This window comes from Mauremys mutica, chromosome 2, assembly GCF_020497125.1.
Source record: "Mauremys mutica isolate MM-2020 ecotype Southern chromosome 2, ASM2049712v1, whole genome shotgun sequence".
NCBI lineage: Eukaryota > Metazoa > Chordata > Testudines > Geoemydidae > Mauremys > Mauremys mutica.
The window spans coordinates 112,092,583-112,108,787 of record NC_059073.1 but is presented as its reverse complement, the minus strand read 5'-3'; the positions used below and the strand labels follow the sequence as shown (position 1 = coordinate 112,108,787).

Below are 16,205 nucleotides of genomic sequence, written 5' to 3'. Positions count from 1 at the left end.
GCTCTCAGTCCTGTATGGGGTTCTTCATAGACAGACGTGTGTCCAATTTACTTTTCACTGCCTGTGCTTTTAACTTTTTGCATTTCACTTGGGTTGGGAAATGAAAAATAGATGAGGTGTATTAACTTGTTTATATGCAGTTTCACTGTTTCTTCCAGTTAACCCAATGATGCAATGTTTGGGTAGCAACAACAATAAGGTTACATTTACATCCAAAACAAGTTTTCCATTAAAGTTCAAAAATATATTTATTATTAGGTTTTTAAAAAATACTCACACATGAACATTAATATTTGGAATGAAAGTACACAACAATGGATTACCTAGGGGGGTGGTGGAATCTCCTTCCTTAGAGGTTTTTAAGGTCAGGCTTGACAAAGCCCTGGCTGAGATGACTTAGTTGGGGATTGGTCCTGCTTTGAGCAGGGGGTTGGACTAGATGACTTCCTGAGGTTCCTTCCAACCCTGATATTCTATGATTCTAAAAGCAATCCTTTAAATTTAAAACCTAAATAGACAAGAATTTAAGAGGTAACAAAAAATTCCTAAAATTTGTATTCAAAGTCATTTTTCTTAACAGAATGAGCCAAACATATGGTAGGAATATAGTTTACTTGGGAGCATTTGCGCAAGGTAAGCCAGGAAATCAGAAGCAACTGGAGACAAAAATTATGCTCTATTGACAACATCCCATTTCAAATTCTATTCTTATGTTTACATTCCATTTTTTGAGCACAATGTGAGCAGGAAAGCAACAGTCACTAGTGGGGCCTCAATTAACTCAAATAGAGCATGATTGAAAATACTTAAACTCTAACAGTTTAAGTGTCAAAACTTAGTTCTCAAAATTGTAAAACCCTAGACGAACCTTAAGGCAGCACGTATCTTCTTGAGGGGACATAACAGGTCAGTTTAAAGTTCTTTTGGGAAGATTGAGGCTATGTCTACACTACGCAGCTTTCAGCAACATGGCTGTGCTGCTACAGCCGGGCCACTAAAAGGCACACAGTGTAGCTGCTGTTTGTCAGCAGCAGAGAGTTCTCCTGCCGACAAAAAACTTCCACCCCCCAACAAGTAGCTTTGTCAGCAGGAGAGCGCTTCTGCCGACAAAGCACTGTTCACACTGGCGCTTGTCGTTGGCAAAACTTGTGTCTTTTAGTGGGGTGTTTTTCTTTAATATCTCTGAACGACAAAAGTTTTGCCTTTCACTTGCCAGTGTAGACAAAGCCTAACTTGCAAAACTCACAGGTCTGGCAGAGACTCTTTGGTATAAACTTGGAAAATTAAAAATTACATTCCTCACAGTGGCCAAGATCAAATGTTGTATAAGTTTAATACACTCCTATACTCCCATGAAGAAATTGCACTTGCATAGAATTTGGGAAAGGTGACAGAAAAGTTCTTTTAGACTCTATAGTCTATCTTCATAATTACACATTAACTCACTTAACAATGTATGAATTAGGGCAGTTATCTAATAGCTAAACTGTCCAGAGGAAGTTACTTTACTCACAACAATGAAATGCTTAAAAGCCAATTAAGTTATATATTACACAACTTTTTAAAAGCAAGGAGAGCGAACACTCATGAAATCACCCTTTATAAAGGAATATCGCAATGTATAGCTGCAGTACCTCTATATTCTCAAATACAGGTTTTATCATCTTAAACAAAAAAGGCTTTCCAGCAAAGGAAGGTCCAAAAGATGGTATGAAGTCACATTTTATCCTCACAGTAGAACAGTTTAGGAAACATAAAACATAGTGCTGGCTAATGTAGTGGGTAGAACTATGGCCTGTGTTTTGCAGATCAGACTTAGTTCCTCTGTAAAAATATGTTAATCAGTGAATTCATTAATTGAATTTTGTCAGGTTTTGGAAAGTAAATGTTTCTGGTATTTGTTCAAGTCTTTTTTAATTGAGTATTTTATTATTTAAAAACAAAAATGTAAGTCTTCAATTAATAACTGGATATCATTTTAAAGGATTAATATTCAGGTAAAGTGATACTAGTACATAGCTATATTGCCATGTAATCTTGGGGGAAATAATTTTTCACTTACAGTCATGTGTACAATAGGGAATATAGCAATGCATGCCAACGTATTTCATTCAAAGCTCAGAATCCAAAAGATTTAGGCTCAAAGAGTAATCTTTGTTTTCCCTATGTTTTGTAATCAATTAAAGTACTGTGTTTTAGAGAAGAGAAGTAAAATAAATCAAATAGTATATTTCCATATAAAAGTTGCACTTTTAATTGCAGCCAACTAAAATCTAAATTTAAAAAGAATATTTCAAAAATTATCACTGAGTATTTATCTGATACAAGTAAATGCACATGAAGTCTAACAATGTTTACTTCACAGGTTATGAACTAGTGAGCTGTTTCCTCCCCAGTAATTTTGAAAGATAAGCTTCATTTCAGGAAGTGGGTATCAACCACGTTGTTCAGGATTTCACTTTGACTCCAAAGATAGAAGGAAAAATGGAAAGCAAACACACACACTGCCCTTAAGTTACTACAAAAAGAATCATGAAACCACAAGCTTTATCTACTCAAAGATGTGAAAAGAATCAGCAATTCATCAGCACAATACTAAGCAAAATAGATTAGTTTACATATCTACATGTAGATAAAACTGATTTCTCAAATATGTCAGGAATCTATTCAGAATTACAAAGTAAGAAGTTGGAGAAGGAAAAGTGCCTGATTTCAGTGGATGCTTTTGAATATCACTTAAGCCAAGTTTTTTGTTTTGGTTCTGATACATAAACACAAACACGTGACACACAAAGTAAAGAAATCTTAAGCACCCAAAAAAAAATGAGTGTGTGTAATTACTTCATTTTACTTGAACTAAAGTTTCTAGATGAGTTTCATACCTGTCCAATAAAATATGGCCATGCTTTTTATACACACACAGGTTGTATTTTTTATACATTAGATTAAAACACTCAACCTACAGCAACACCTTTTTAAAGCAATTGTTCATATACTTTTAACAGTTTGTGCTGTAAAATTTTACTTTGAACGGCGCTACATTAAAAGAAATTATGCATGTTAATATATTTTCAAAAAAATGTTTTTCTGAGTACATGTGCACATACATAAAATTCCAGCCAAAGCAACTGGCTTGAATAATTAATGTTTACAAAGTGCTTTGACAGTCTTTGATAGAAAGTGCTAAATACTATTGTTGAATGCAAAGATCTCCATTTAAATGACTTTCAAGGTTTGATTTACTTTCACTCAAAAGAACAATTTAGGAATTAATCTTTGTCCAATCACAACTCAACTAGTACTGTATAAACGTCATATCTCTATGTCATTAGTTTAAATCCAAATCAGCTTAATGGTGATGAAAAGTAGTTAGTGACTATGTGAAGCCAGTTGCTTCAGATTAATTCCTAGTATCTCTCACAAGCTATCAATATAGCATTATTTGAGGGTGTGTCCCATTCAGCATTATGGGCTGAAAAAAAAATATAAGGCTGATGACAAGGGAATTTATGAGCTCAGGATATATTTGTTACCGAATTAACAGGAAGTTCCCTCAAGATATATTGAAGTTTTTAATATTCAAGTTTTAAATGGAAAAAAACCTACCAGAATAGCAAGTGTCAAAACTGCTGAGGTGAGTTAGCAAAGTTGACCCAGGCCTACAGTATTGGAAGGGGGTTCATTTCCCTTCCAAATGGAAATGGAATAAAAGAGCACCCTCTCCAGCACTGGGAATACAGAATCTGTCTGCTTGTGTAAGAAGTCCCACTAATAGTTCTCCAGCACAGGCTTCTCTCAAAGTTAAGGGCTACTATAACTCCTTTATGCTGATCAATTATTGTCTGCTCGATATTCAAGCTGTTTGCCAGCAGCATCTCTCTCCTTAACTCATAATTCCTCCCTGAGTCATTAAGTGGTAGAGGTCTGTGCTTTTGGCAGTAAAAGTCCCCTATTTGATATCCACCAACAATCGATGGAGGGGTCACTAAAGTTGTAAAGGGATTTGAACGGCTGTGGACCTCAGGCTCTCAGGACAAGCTTCCTTTGACAATTATGTATAACATGCTGGCTAAGTGAATCTTATTTACTTCTACTGACTACTCCCTGCATGTAGAGGGTTAGAGATTACTGCTACTATCAGCTAATGGAGCTACTCCTTTAGTTAACTTAGTAGAGGCCTGTGCTTTGGCACTGGAGGTCCTAAGTTCACTCCCAGCTGAGGCACAGATTGTTGCACAGTGGCAGCTCTGGCTTTAATCTTTCACACGCTTAATGAATGTGTACAATTGTGTCTCTCTCACTATATTGTAGTTTTGTATTTGCTACAGAGCCATCATATTCTGAAGCCTGTAATACACACCCACATACAAAGGACCAGAAATTGCATGATTGAAAAAAAATGCTATAGTGCCTGTACAACATTCCTGCAGAGATTAGTGATTATTACTGGCACTAATGACTTCCATTAACAGGCTCAACAGAGAGGCAGGGAACAAATAAGCAGAGAGCTTGAGCTACTCGCTCACCTTTAAGCATAAAATGTGAGGCTCACTAACAGGGCAGAAAGGGAACCCTAAAGATTTTCCTTCACAGTCCTCTCCCTTCTCCCTACTAGGAAAGAAAAAAAATCTATTTTTAAATTAAAAGTTTTAAAAATGTGTATTTCTTTTCAGTATTTAAAGCAGGAAAATTCAGCAGGAAACCTAATCTCAAAACAAATATTTATATGGTTAAAATAATAAGCAGGTGTAAACATACTCGTTCAGACCAATCACAGGATTTAAGTGTATCTACAGGGTTGCTAATTTCTTTAGCAAACTACTTCAACATTTCATTATGTGGGGTGTTCCTAACATTTTAGGATAGATCTGCAAGAGAAACTTTTGACTGGTTCATCTTTTTTGAACCCTCACTTTATAAATTTTCCACCCGTGGTCATGTAAAGGAAGGCTGGAAAACTGGGAACAACCATTCAAGACAACACCAAGACCAGTTTTCCGTTTCCTCAAATGCTTCTTTTCTGTTCTTGTTCTGATATGCGCCAATCTATTTCTTCTATTCAGAAAAGTCCGCCTACAATTCCAAGAGCCTCTAACATGAGCTTCCTCCAGCAGTGCCATTTATAGACTCAAGCACAAGGTACTTCTAGCTGTCTGGATTTTAAACTTATTAAAAGAACAATAGTTTTCCCATTCACCCTGCTTCAGGCCACCTCGGGAACAGCAGCACTGTCATATACCCATAACCTGAACTCTAGGATTTTTAATGATGTGGAATTTGAGAACAGCACTCTTCTGGAACAGGACTTAAATCATGATTCAGGTACGAAACTAAGTGAAATGTTGCTGAAACAGTTCTGGAATGCAATTTCCCACCTCATATATATATTCCATAAAGCAACTGCACCTCTTCTTGGAAGAGGATTCAAAGCTACTAGTTCACAACCTGAACGCTGAGGCATAACAGGAAAACTAATTTAAGAGAGGTCAAAGTCAGATTACTTTTACAATTTCCTATAGACAAAGGCAATGGTTGCTGTTATTCTATCCACTACCTCAGGCAGGTGATTATATAGAGCACATGCATCCAAGTCTCTATCTGGTTGATAATTCCTTCAGACATGTGGAGAGTTAGCAGCTGTCTCATTTCACTTGACACTCCTTTCAGACAAGTTTCAGTTTAAAGCACTGACTGTTACAACATACACAAACTCCCCAGAGCAGTGACCTTCTCCTCCCAGTCTCCTCTGATGATCCAAATAGTGTTAAATCAAAACATAAACCACAACCACTGAAGTTTATACTGATTCATGGTTTTCCCCCCTCCCCTGGGGACAGGAAGGAGCAGAAAGAAAAGCAGAGTTATTGTTTAGGAAAGAAATGTATTAAATAATTGTTTTTTAAATAATATTAACTAGCTAGGAAATTAGTGCCTCCAAGGTAATAAGCAGTCATTTTAAAAAAAGCAGAGAAGCCTATAAAACTCCTAAAGAGGAACCGGGAAACATTACAAAACACCACCCAATATTATTCCATAGCTCTTATCAATCTACAATTACAATAAAAGCTTTGCTCAAGTAATGCTTGCAGGATTTAACCTTTGATAAAAATTGGTAAGTAACACAAAGAGGTCAAGGGAGAAGGCAGGGCAGATAGTTTATTCTCAAGAAACCTTACAAAATGCATGCAGAAAAAGTTAAGATGTATTTAAAAAGAATTTTAAAAGGGCACTTTCTAACCTAAATAGTATATTTAAGTTCAGCTACACATGCTAATAACCTCTCACTTTCTTTCCAATTTAAGTATTTGAACAAAGATAAATTTGCACAAGAATATGCTTTAATGTAATAAATTGCCCAATAAATCTCCCTGGTTTCAATCCTAGATTGGGCAGTTATACAGTAATATTTCAGTTCTGCAAGTTCTCTGGTTTCTTATTTTAGTCAAGATGCAGGTAATTTAGTAAATAAAAAAGGAGGACAGAGGATTAATATATGTACTAGAGTCATTAGGGAAATCAAAACAAGATTTGCTTTTCTAAATTCACATTCTTTTGAAACTAAGTTGGTGGCGATGGGGAGGGAGGGAGGAGTCTATTCCAATTAGCAACCAGAACCCTAGCACAAATGCAAAGGAATCTCCAGAATAGTCCATTTTAGATTACTTTACAATGGCATAGCAGTTCTAAATGCAAAGCAGTAGCTTATAATACTCCCAAAATGAGTTGGAAAATTTCAGAGACAAGACAAAAATTTCAACAGAAACAAATACCCAGAAACAAATGTTTTCAACAGAAACTTTTATTCCATTTCCTAATCAGCTCTAATCACTCAGCAGTTCGATTGGATATTGCAGCATTTATTTCAGGCAACAGGATGGAACTATTTAGAAAGATATAAAATAACAGAATATGCTTATAAACTCTGAAAGGCAACATCCATTTCTAACAAAATATTAGTTGAGATACAGTGTTTCATATCTTTAGTAATGCAGAGAGAAGAGTTTAGTAGGGCATCTGATTTCCTTCTTCCATCTGAAGATGGACAAATAATCTCCTGTGTACAGAGGAAAGACAAAAGGTATTCCTGATGTGTTTTTCCAGCCACAAAAAAGTACAGCTAACAGTTAAAGATAAAGAAACAATTACAGCTATTACTAATTACACTCAGCCCTGATCTTACTGCTAAAAAATCCCAACTCCAATGTTTTGCCCAGCATTGAAGGGGGTGCAACTGGTGCCTGTTAAATGGTTCCTTTTTACATTCACTTCCTGATGTGAGTCAAAAACTGAACCAAATAAGCTCTCCCTAGCTCAATGAGACTAAAATGCAGTTGGTTAACTTCTCCTAGGTTTTGATGTCCTTGCTGAACACAAAATTAGAAAATGATATGTTTGTGGGGGCAGGTAGGCCAGCCTGCTCTGGGTAGTTCTCTAAATGAAGAGAGAACACTAATATCAAAGTAATTTAAACTGATGTGTCTGTTGTTAAATTTTTAGAAGGCAATGTGACCTGGTGGTTAGAGCAAGAGACCTGGAGTCAGGAAATGTTGGCTCTACCCCACTACTCTCTGCCACTGTCTCACTGTGTGGTCTTAGGCAAGTCACAACTACTGCCTTGTTATCCTCACCTGTAAAATGGGGGGAAATATTTACCCACCTGTGTAAACCACAAAATCCTACCCTTGTGAAGATTAAGCCTAAAGTTTACAAAATTAAAAAAAAAACTTTGATGACATATTCCTTAGATATGATTCCAAAATAAAACCAACCACCCTTATGAAACAGACAAGTTTGTACAGCTCCACTTTTCATCACCTGAGAACTGTTTAGCTTTTGGAAATCTTCTAGAAATGAGTGTCAGCATGTTTAATTATAAATGTGGATGAAAGTTCTGTCTGATCATTTTGTTTATATAATCTGTTCTGTGCATTTTAAACTGTAACTCTAGGAGGTCCTGAAACCTTTTTTTTTTTTTAAACCATCACTGATTTCTTGGCTTTAATTCCATTAAGGAAAAGCAATTATGGAAGCCAAGCCTGCCTGCCTGCCTCCTTTAGTAGAAACCACTTGCTCTTATTATGAATCACAGTATAAACTTTTACTTTCATTTAACTATAAAAGCATTTTTTTCAATATTACATTTGCCAGCTTAAATGACAGCACAACAATATAAATTTTTAAACACTTTTTCCTACATTATCTCCACTGCCTCTCTCCTCCTCTTCTCTCACAAGTATGAGCAACTCTTATTAAATGAAAATGACTTCACACACTTCAGGCCCAGTTGAGCTATGCTTACTCCCAATGACTAAAAAGTAGTCCTACTGAACTCAAAGGATGACGAACCATCTAGCAGAGTAAAGATGACAAAACTAGGCCCCACTCAGTGCCCCGAGGCTTTCCACGCAAGTTAATTTTGGTTAGACATACAGCTATTCATCTTTAATATGCAACTACAAGCAAAAGTAATGGTAAAATGATCAACCAGCAACCTAACAAGTGAAATTCTAATTTTGAAATAGATCTTCCTTTATAGCAATAGTGTAACAGAAATATGAAACCAAGCTACACAAAGAAAACCAAAACCCATTTGGCACTTTTATCTCTGCTAAGAAATTAATCAAAATATAAGCAGCACTGCTGCAGTGATTCAGATTAAATTCATATAGATAGTGCCTTTGGAAATGCATAAAAATATAAAGAATTTCTCCAGTACCAAGAGTATTGTGACTATTCAGATGAGGAAAAAAAAACCCGCAAGATCCAATAATTTAATATTAAAATTAATGGATTTTAAATGGTTCTGCTAAACACCAGGAGGATCCAACAAGCTTCAGGAAAAAGCTATGCATAAATTCTAGATCTGGAAGACACTGAATTACAATTTTATTTAGACCAAAACAAATATGATCAGTGTTAACTGATCATAGTCCATCATTGCACATTACACACTTCAAGGATATTTCCAATGCACTAAGTCAGATAGTCGTTTTCTTTGCAAAACTGTAAATTAAATATTAACAATCAACTAAGACTCCCCCCAAAGCTGCACTGAGCTTCAAGTGGGCAGACCCGTGTTTGTTAAAGAGCCCTGTTTATGTCATGGGATTCCATGCAGCTGCAAGGGTTTACACTCGTGGTTATCAAGACAGAATGGGTCCTAATTCTAGCAAGGTCAAAAAGGGATATATACATAACTGGTGATAAAGCAAGAAACATAAACCCACACAGACAAACCACATGTGGTCTTATATTATGGTAACATTGTAACTTCTTCCCAAATATCTGCAACAATTTTCACAGAGAGGGTAACATTCCCACCTTAAGTTGATTATTACCAGTAATTTAGAAAGGGGTTTTTGTTGTTGTTGTTGTTGTAACTGTAGACTTATTTATTTATTTGAACAGTTACTTAATTCTACTCTGGTATATTTATACATTTGGTTTTTTTTGGGGGGGGGGGGGTTTAAGAACTATATACAGCTTATTTCTTCCTTTAACTTGGTACAAAATCATGAAATATGTATGGAGAAAAAATTGGCAGTACCAAAGTTCTGGGAAGCCTACACATTTTAGAACATTTGTATTACAATAGCACTTATGGGCTCCAATCAAGATGAGGGTTTCACTGTGCTAGGCACTATATACGCACACACACAGTAAGGGCTTGGCTACACTTACAAGTTGCAGCGCTGGTGGAGGCTTTCCAGCGCTGCAACAACACCCCGTCCACACTTGCAGGGCACAACCAGCGCTGCAACTCCCTGGTTGCAGCGCTGGCTGAAAACCCATCCCGGCAGGGGTATAAGGAGTGCAGCGCTGGTGATCCAGCGCTGCCCAGCAGGTGTGGACACTCACCAGCGCTTTACCTGTCCTCCAGGGAATAAGTAGTTATCCCAGAATTCCTGTTCAGCCACTCTGCACATCAGTTTGCACTCTACTGCTCTTGCCTCAGGTGACCCGCCCTGTAAATGCCCCGGGAAATTTAAAAATCTCCTTCCTGTTTGCTGCAGCCAGGTGTGGAGTGCAATCAGTTTTAATCAGTTACAGGTGACCATGCCTCCACGCGGCAAACGAGCCCCAGCATGGAGCACTGGTGAATTGCAGGACCTCATCAGTGTTTGGGGTGAGGCATCTGTTCAGGCACAGCTGCGCTCCGGCCGTAGGAATTACGATATCTTTGAGCAGATATCAAGGGCCATGCTGGATCGGGGCCATGATCGGGACGCAGTACAATGCAGGGTGAAAATTAAAGAGCTGCGGAGTGCCTATTACAAAGCCCGAGAGGGGAATCGACGATCCGGAGCTGCTCCCACGACCTGCCGTTTTTACAGGGAGATGGATGAGATACTTGGGGGTGACCCCACTGCCAATCCCAGGATAACGATGGACACTTCTGAGCAGGCTGGGGGACAGGAGGAGGAGGCGGAGGAGGCGGCGGAGGCGGAGGCGTGGGGGGGGGGGAGGAAACCGCGAGTGAAGCTCCTGGCATGGGGGAAGAAACCGCAGATTCCCTGGAGGCATGCAGCCAGGAGCTCTTCTCAAGCCAGGAGGAAAGCACGCAATCGCAGCAGCCAGCAGTTGCAGAAGGACAAGCAGAGGAGCGTGTTACCGGTAAGCGGCTTTTATTTTCTGGGTGAAATGTTTCTGGAGAGGAGGGGGGGTTATGGATGCATGCATGCCAGCCTCTAGATGTGGAATAGCCCGTTGATGTGGTCTATCACGTCGCGGTAATCTGCCTCAGTTATCTCAGCAAAAGTTTCATCCAGAGCGTGGGCAATATGCCTGCGCAGGTTTATAGGCAGAGCCACTGTGTCCCTTGTCCCAGTGACGGTGACGCGTCCGCGCCACTCTTCTGCCAGTGGTGGGGGGACCATTTCTGAACACAGGCAAGCCGCATAGGGTCCCGGGCGGAATCCACATTGCTCTAAAAGAGCCCCCCGCTGTTCCCTAGTGACTCGCAGTAGGGAAACATCTTCCAGGATTAAGTCCTGTGAAAAATGTTGGGAGACTCTTTAGTGAAGAGATAGGGAGATAAGATCACCCCTGCATCTGCATCTTCATTTCACTCAACCCCTCTAGCACTCCAGATTACCCGAAGCAACCAGCTCCCCTCTTACACCCAAGCCCCACTTCTCCCCATATAAGCACTGCTCACTCACCATGTCGTGGCTTCTGTAGTGTTATGCGTGTGGGTAAAAGAATGCTTAAATAAGAACTCACTCCCTCAGTGTAACAATTCATGTCTGGAGATAGTGGATACAATGCTGCCCGTGTTAAATGTTGGCATTTCTGTTTCTACAGTGACCTTGACTACTGGACTGCCCAGATGTTCAACATCACAGAGGCTTCAAAATTTGAGAAAAAATCCCCGAAAGAGCAAAGAAGACATGCTGAAAACTGTTCTTAATCAGTCTGCTCGAGAGAGTAAGGACTTGAAGGATTGGCGAGAGAAAGAAAGCAGGACACGCAAGAGAAATGCAGTGGCCAAGAGGAAAACCACGGAGCGGCTGCTAAGCATCCTGGAGCGCCAAGCGGAGTCTATAGAGTCACTCGTTGCCATGCAAGCAGAGCACTACCGTGCTACTCCCCCACCCGCCCCGTCCTTTGTGCCTTGTGCCCCAATGTCAGCTCAAACCACCTTTCCCCAGCATCCAGGTTCTTACCACCACCAGCTGCCTCCAACACCTGTACGTTCCCCAACCAGCCCTGATACCTACCACCACCCTTACCCTCTGCATTCAACCCCCATCACCATGCAGTATATGAACCCTGAAGTGCAGGATTCATTAAACAGCAATCCAGACAGGGCATATGCAAACTTGTGACTGTACAGTTCACCAACCCACACCCCTGCCCTCTTGTGTTCATGAAATGTTGTGTGTCTGTCTGTCTGTCAAGGAAGTTTTTTTCTTTTCAATAAAACAATTCTTGGCTTTGAAAACAGTCTTTATTATAGCAGATAGTGAAAGATACCTTAGCCCAGTAAAGAAAGAGGCACTACAAATCATATTATTATTATGGATAATAGCATAACAGTGTAAGCAGTGCAATTCACTCCCATGCAAGGCAGCAAACATTATTGTTGGCTTTCAGCCTCAAATTCTTCCCTCAAGGCATCCCTAATCCTTGTAGCCCTGTGCTGGGCCTCTCTATTAGCCCTGCTCTCTGGCTGTGCATATTCAGCCTCCAGGACTTGAACCTCGGTGGTCCATGCCTCACTGAATGTTTCACCCTTCCCTTCACAAATATTATGGAGGGTACAGCAAGCGCATATAACCGCGGGGATGCTGCTTTCCCCCAAGTCTAGCTTCCCATACAAGCAACGCCAGCGGGCTTTTAAACGCCCAAAAGCACACTCCACAGTCATTCTGCACCGGCTCAGCCTGTAGTTGAACCGGAACTTGCTCCTGTCAAGCTTCCCTGTATAGGGTTTCATGAGCCAAGGCAGTAACGGGTACGCGGGGTCTCCAAGGATCACAGTGGGCATTTCGACATCCCCTACTGTGATCTTCCTGTCTGGGAAAAAAGTCCCTGCCTGCATCTTCAAATGTCAATGAAACGCCCGCGGTGATCCACAAGCGCCTGGAGAACCATAGAGAAATACCCCTTCCGATTAACGTACTCTGATGCCAGGTGGGGGGGGGCCAGAATAGGAATATGCGTCCCATCTATCGCCCCTCCACAGTTAGGGAAACCCATGTGTGCAAAGCCATCCACAATGTCCTGCACGCTCCCCAGAGTCACGGTCTTTCTTAGCAGGATGCGATTAATTGCCTTGCAAACTTGCATCAAAACGATTCCCACGGTCGACTTTCCCACACCAAACTGGTTCCCGACCGACCGGTAGCTGTCTGGAGTTGCCAGCTTCCAGATTGCAATAGCCACTCGCTTTTCCACCGTCAGGGCAGCTCTCAATCTTGTGTCCTTGCGCCGCAGAGTGGGGGCGAGCTCAGCACACAGTCCCATGAAAGTGGCTTTTCTCATACGAAAGTTCTGCAGCCACTGCTCGTCATCCCAGACTTCCATGACGATGTGATCCCACCACTCAGTGCTTGTTTCCCGAGCCCAAAAGCGGCGTTCAACGGTGCTGAGCATTTCCGTAAATGCCGCAAGCACTTTAGTGTCACACGCGGCAGGCAAATCCATATTGATATCATCGTCGGAATCCTCACTGTCACTTTGGAGCTGAAGGAATAGCTGGACTGCCAAACGTGTTGTGCTGGTGACACTCATCAGCAGAGTCCTCAGCAGATCGGGCTCCATTTGCCACAGAAATCGCGATTCACACAGAGAGTAACAGAAAGACACTCACAATGGCGCCAAACGCTGCTGGAAAGAGTGAATGCTGGGATGTGAAGCGATGCACCACGGGGCGCTGGCAAACAGGAAGCGGAATGACCCGCACACTTCCTTCCCCTTCCCACAATACTCAGCGCCAAAACGGCGCCAAAACGGGACGAGGTGCTCTGTGGGATAGCTGCCCACAATGCACCTCTCAATACAGCGCTGGAAAGTGCTGCAAGTGTGGCCACACTGCAGCGCTGGTAGCTGTCAGTGTGGCCACACTCCAGCGCTGGCCCTTCCACAGCTGCATGACCAGCGCTGTAACTCCCAGCGCTGCAACTTGTAAGTGTAGCCAAGCCCTAAGAAACAGTCCGTGCCATGAAAAGCTTACATTCAAAATAAATAAGAGAACAAGACTACATTTATTATTCCCATTTTACAGATGGGGAACCAGGGCACAGAGAGATTACATGACTCTGCCAAGGACATGCAGAAAGTCTAGCAAAGAACCAGGAAATGAACCCATATCTTCCCAGTCCCAAGACAGTGCATTAACCACAAGACTGGCCTTCCTTATGCTGTCATCAAAAGGGTTAATGGCATAAAGTTAAACTTGAACATGAGATTTATTACACTAATCCAACTGCAGAATTGGGATGTAAGTGGAACCTCATACGAAGTCTCAGAATTTTTAAGATGTAAAGTATCGTAAAAGTGTAAAATAATGTCTACCAAAAAAGCAGCAACACAAATAATTCAGACGGAGATATGCATTTTTTTCACAAAGCCATGCCTATGATGAGATGTGCAAGCAGTCTTATGGGACAATGGCCATAACTATGATTATTTGCCCAATTTTCTGTTCTTAAGAAAAAAAATCTATTCAGAGCACCAAGTACAGGGATCAATTAACAGGTAACTGAATAGATTAGCACACAATACAACTCTTCCCCTCATGCTCCCAGCCCCCACACCCAATGAAAAAAAATCTTTTCCTGCTCTGCTCTATTTTTACAATCTGGTACATTGGTATTTTGGATGATTTCCAAAAGTATTCTTTTCAGGGACTTTGCAAGTAAGTGCCAGATTTCCAAATTATTTTAGCGGACTCTCTTATACTGCTTCACAGAACAGCACAGAATTAATAAGGGATCCAGCAGTCACAACTTTTCAAATGCAAATATGTTGCAATCTGGTAAATACAGCCCTTAAAAAAACCCTCCCCCAGCGTCTAAAATCCAGCGCACAACTTTTGTTCCCACAAATCAAACCTGAAGCAACTCATTAAACAGAATCTCCTTAATGAAACTGCCAAAAATGTTATGGACTTTTCAGTTTCTTCAATCCCAACACTAATCAATCTCATCTAACAGCTGATGAAAGCATAAATCTTTAAACATATATGAAACTACTAATGATGTTTTGTCTCTGAAAAAGTAATACTATTGCCCCCCCAAATTCCTCTGACAGGGTGTGGATAAAGAAATTTAGGGTCTGATTCTGATCTCCTACTGATGCAACTCCACTGATGTTATTGGCATCTTACACAGCTGCAAGCAAAAGGAGAATCAGGCTACTGGACTTTTTTCTAAAGAGCTTCCAAAAGTAGCTAAAGCAACATTAAGAAGCTGCTTCTCTCTCAACAAAAGCACACAAGCAACTCATTGTTTGAGCCCATGCTTAACCCAAAGTAGACAGGGTGGGGCAGGGATTTCTGGATAGGGATATTTTATTTGTACCTGTTATCTCCCTGTTTGATGTTTGAAGGGGGAGGGTGCAGCACAGTCTGATTCCCTTCCATCTCCACAATACATTTGGTGTTCAACTCCAGCTCTAGAAGAGAACATGCCAGAGGGTTTTACCTACCAGAATAGCCCCTCGTGCACAGAAGGGGACACATGCACCCCCCTCCACCCTGCCAAACTGGGCTCCCCCCAACGTCTCCCCAGAGTTACTTGCAGAACCCTTACTCCACAGTACCGCCCGGGGGGGCGGGGAGTAGGGAAGAAAGAGTTTGATATTTCTCCCCAGAGCCTGAGGCTGCCCTAGCTAATCCCCGGGGCTGTTTGGAGAACTGCCCTCCTTATGGGGCGGGTCTCCAGGCAGCCCCGGGGATTAGCTGGGGGGAGCCGCAGGCTCACCCTGAACCTCCACCAGCCGAGGGAAGGTGTGTGCACGTGGGGGGAAGGGGGGCAGCACTCACAGTGATCGCAAGAAGCAGGGTCCGCCCCCCCCCCGTGGGGGCAGCGGCTGTGACCAGGGACGCTTCAGCCGCACCCCGGGCTGAGTTTTCGCTCATTGATTGTTGCGGGGTCCGTGAGCCCTGCCGACCCCCCCTCCCCACCCGGCTCCGGGCGCTGTGAGGAGAAGCAGCGGCGGGGGGCGGAGAGGGGGGGTGCCCGGCTGGGGGCTCTCCCGGGGCAGCCGGCGGCTCGCTTTACCTCTGCGGTTCATGGGCCGGACCCTGACGGCCACCTTCACCTTGGTCTCCGACATCTTCCCCGGCGGCGGCGGCGCCCGGCTCCCTCAGCGCTGCCGCTGCAGCCGGGGGCCGCTCACAGGGACGGGTCGCTGCCCGCGGCGAGGCGCAGCCCCAAGGTCCATCCCCACTGCGGGGGGGGGAGAGGGGGGCGAGAGCGGCGGCCGAGCAGCCTCCCTCTGTCTGACTCCGCGTCTGCCCGCCTCTAGCCTCGTTTGCATAACAGCTCCCGCCGCTCCGCTGCCCGGCGCTGCTGCCGCCTCCCCGTCCCGACCGCCATCTTCCGCCCGCAGCGGCCGCCTCGCCGAACAGCCCGCAGCAGCCTAGGCGACGGGGGGGGGGAGTGCGGGGGGAATGAGCCGGAAAGATACGAAAACAGCCGAGTGTCTTCGAGGCAGGGGGCGTGGAACGGAGCGTCCCAGGGTAACCCCGCCCCCGC

General features: G+C 42.6%; 1 protein-coding gene across 1 annotated transcript in view; it reads right to left on the bottom strand.

Annotated features, from left to right (window-relative positions):
* KIF13A (kinesin family member 13A) overlaps positions 1-16,205 on the bottom strand; it is a 210,870-nt gene that overhangs the window by 194,385 nt on the left and 280 nt on the right. The window contains exons 2-3 of the mRNA XM_045004519.1: positions 15,729-16,089; positions 15,027-15,120 (exon numbers count right to left, since the gene is read on the bottom strand). Coding sequence (XP_044860454.1) covers positions 15,027-15,120; positions 15,729-15,783 — 149 coding nt within the window. The 5' untranslated portion in view covers positions 15,784-16,089. The remainder of the gene's footprint in view (positions 1-15,026; positions 15,121-15,728; positions 16,090-16,205) is intronic.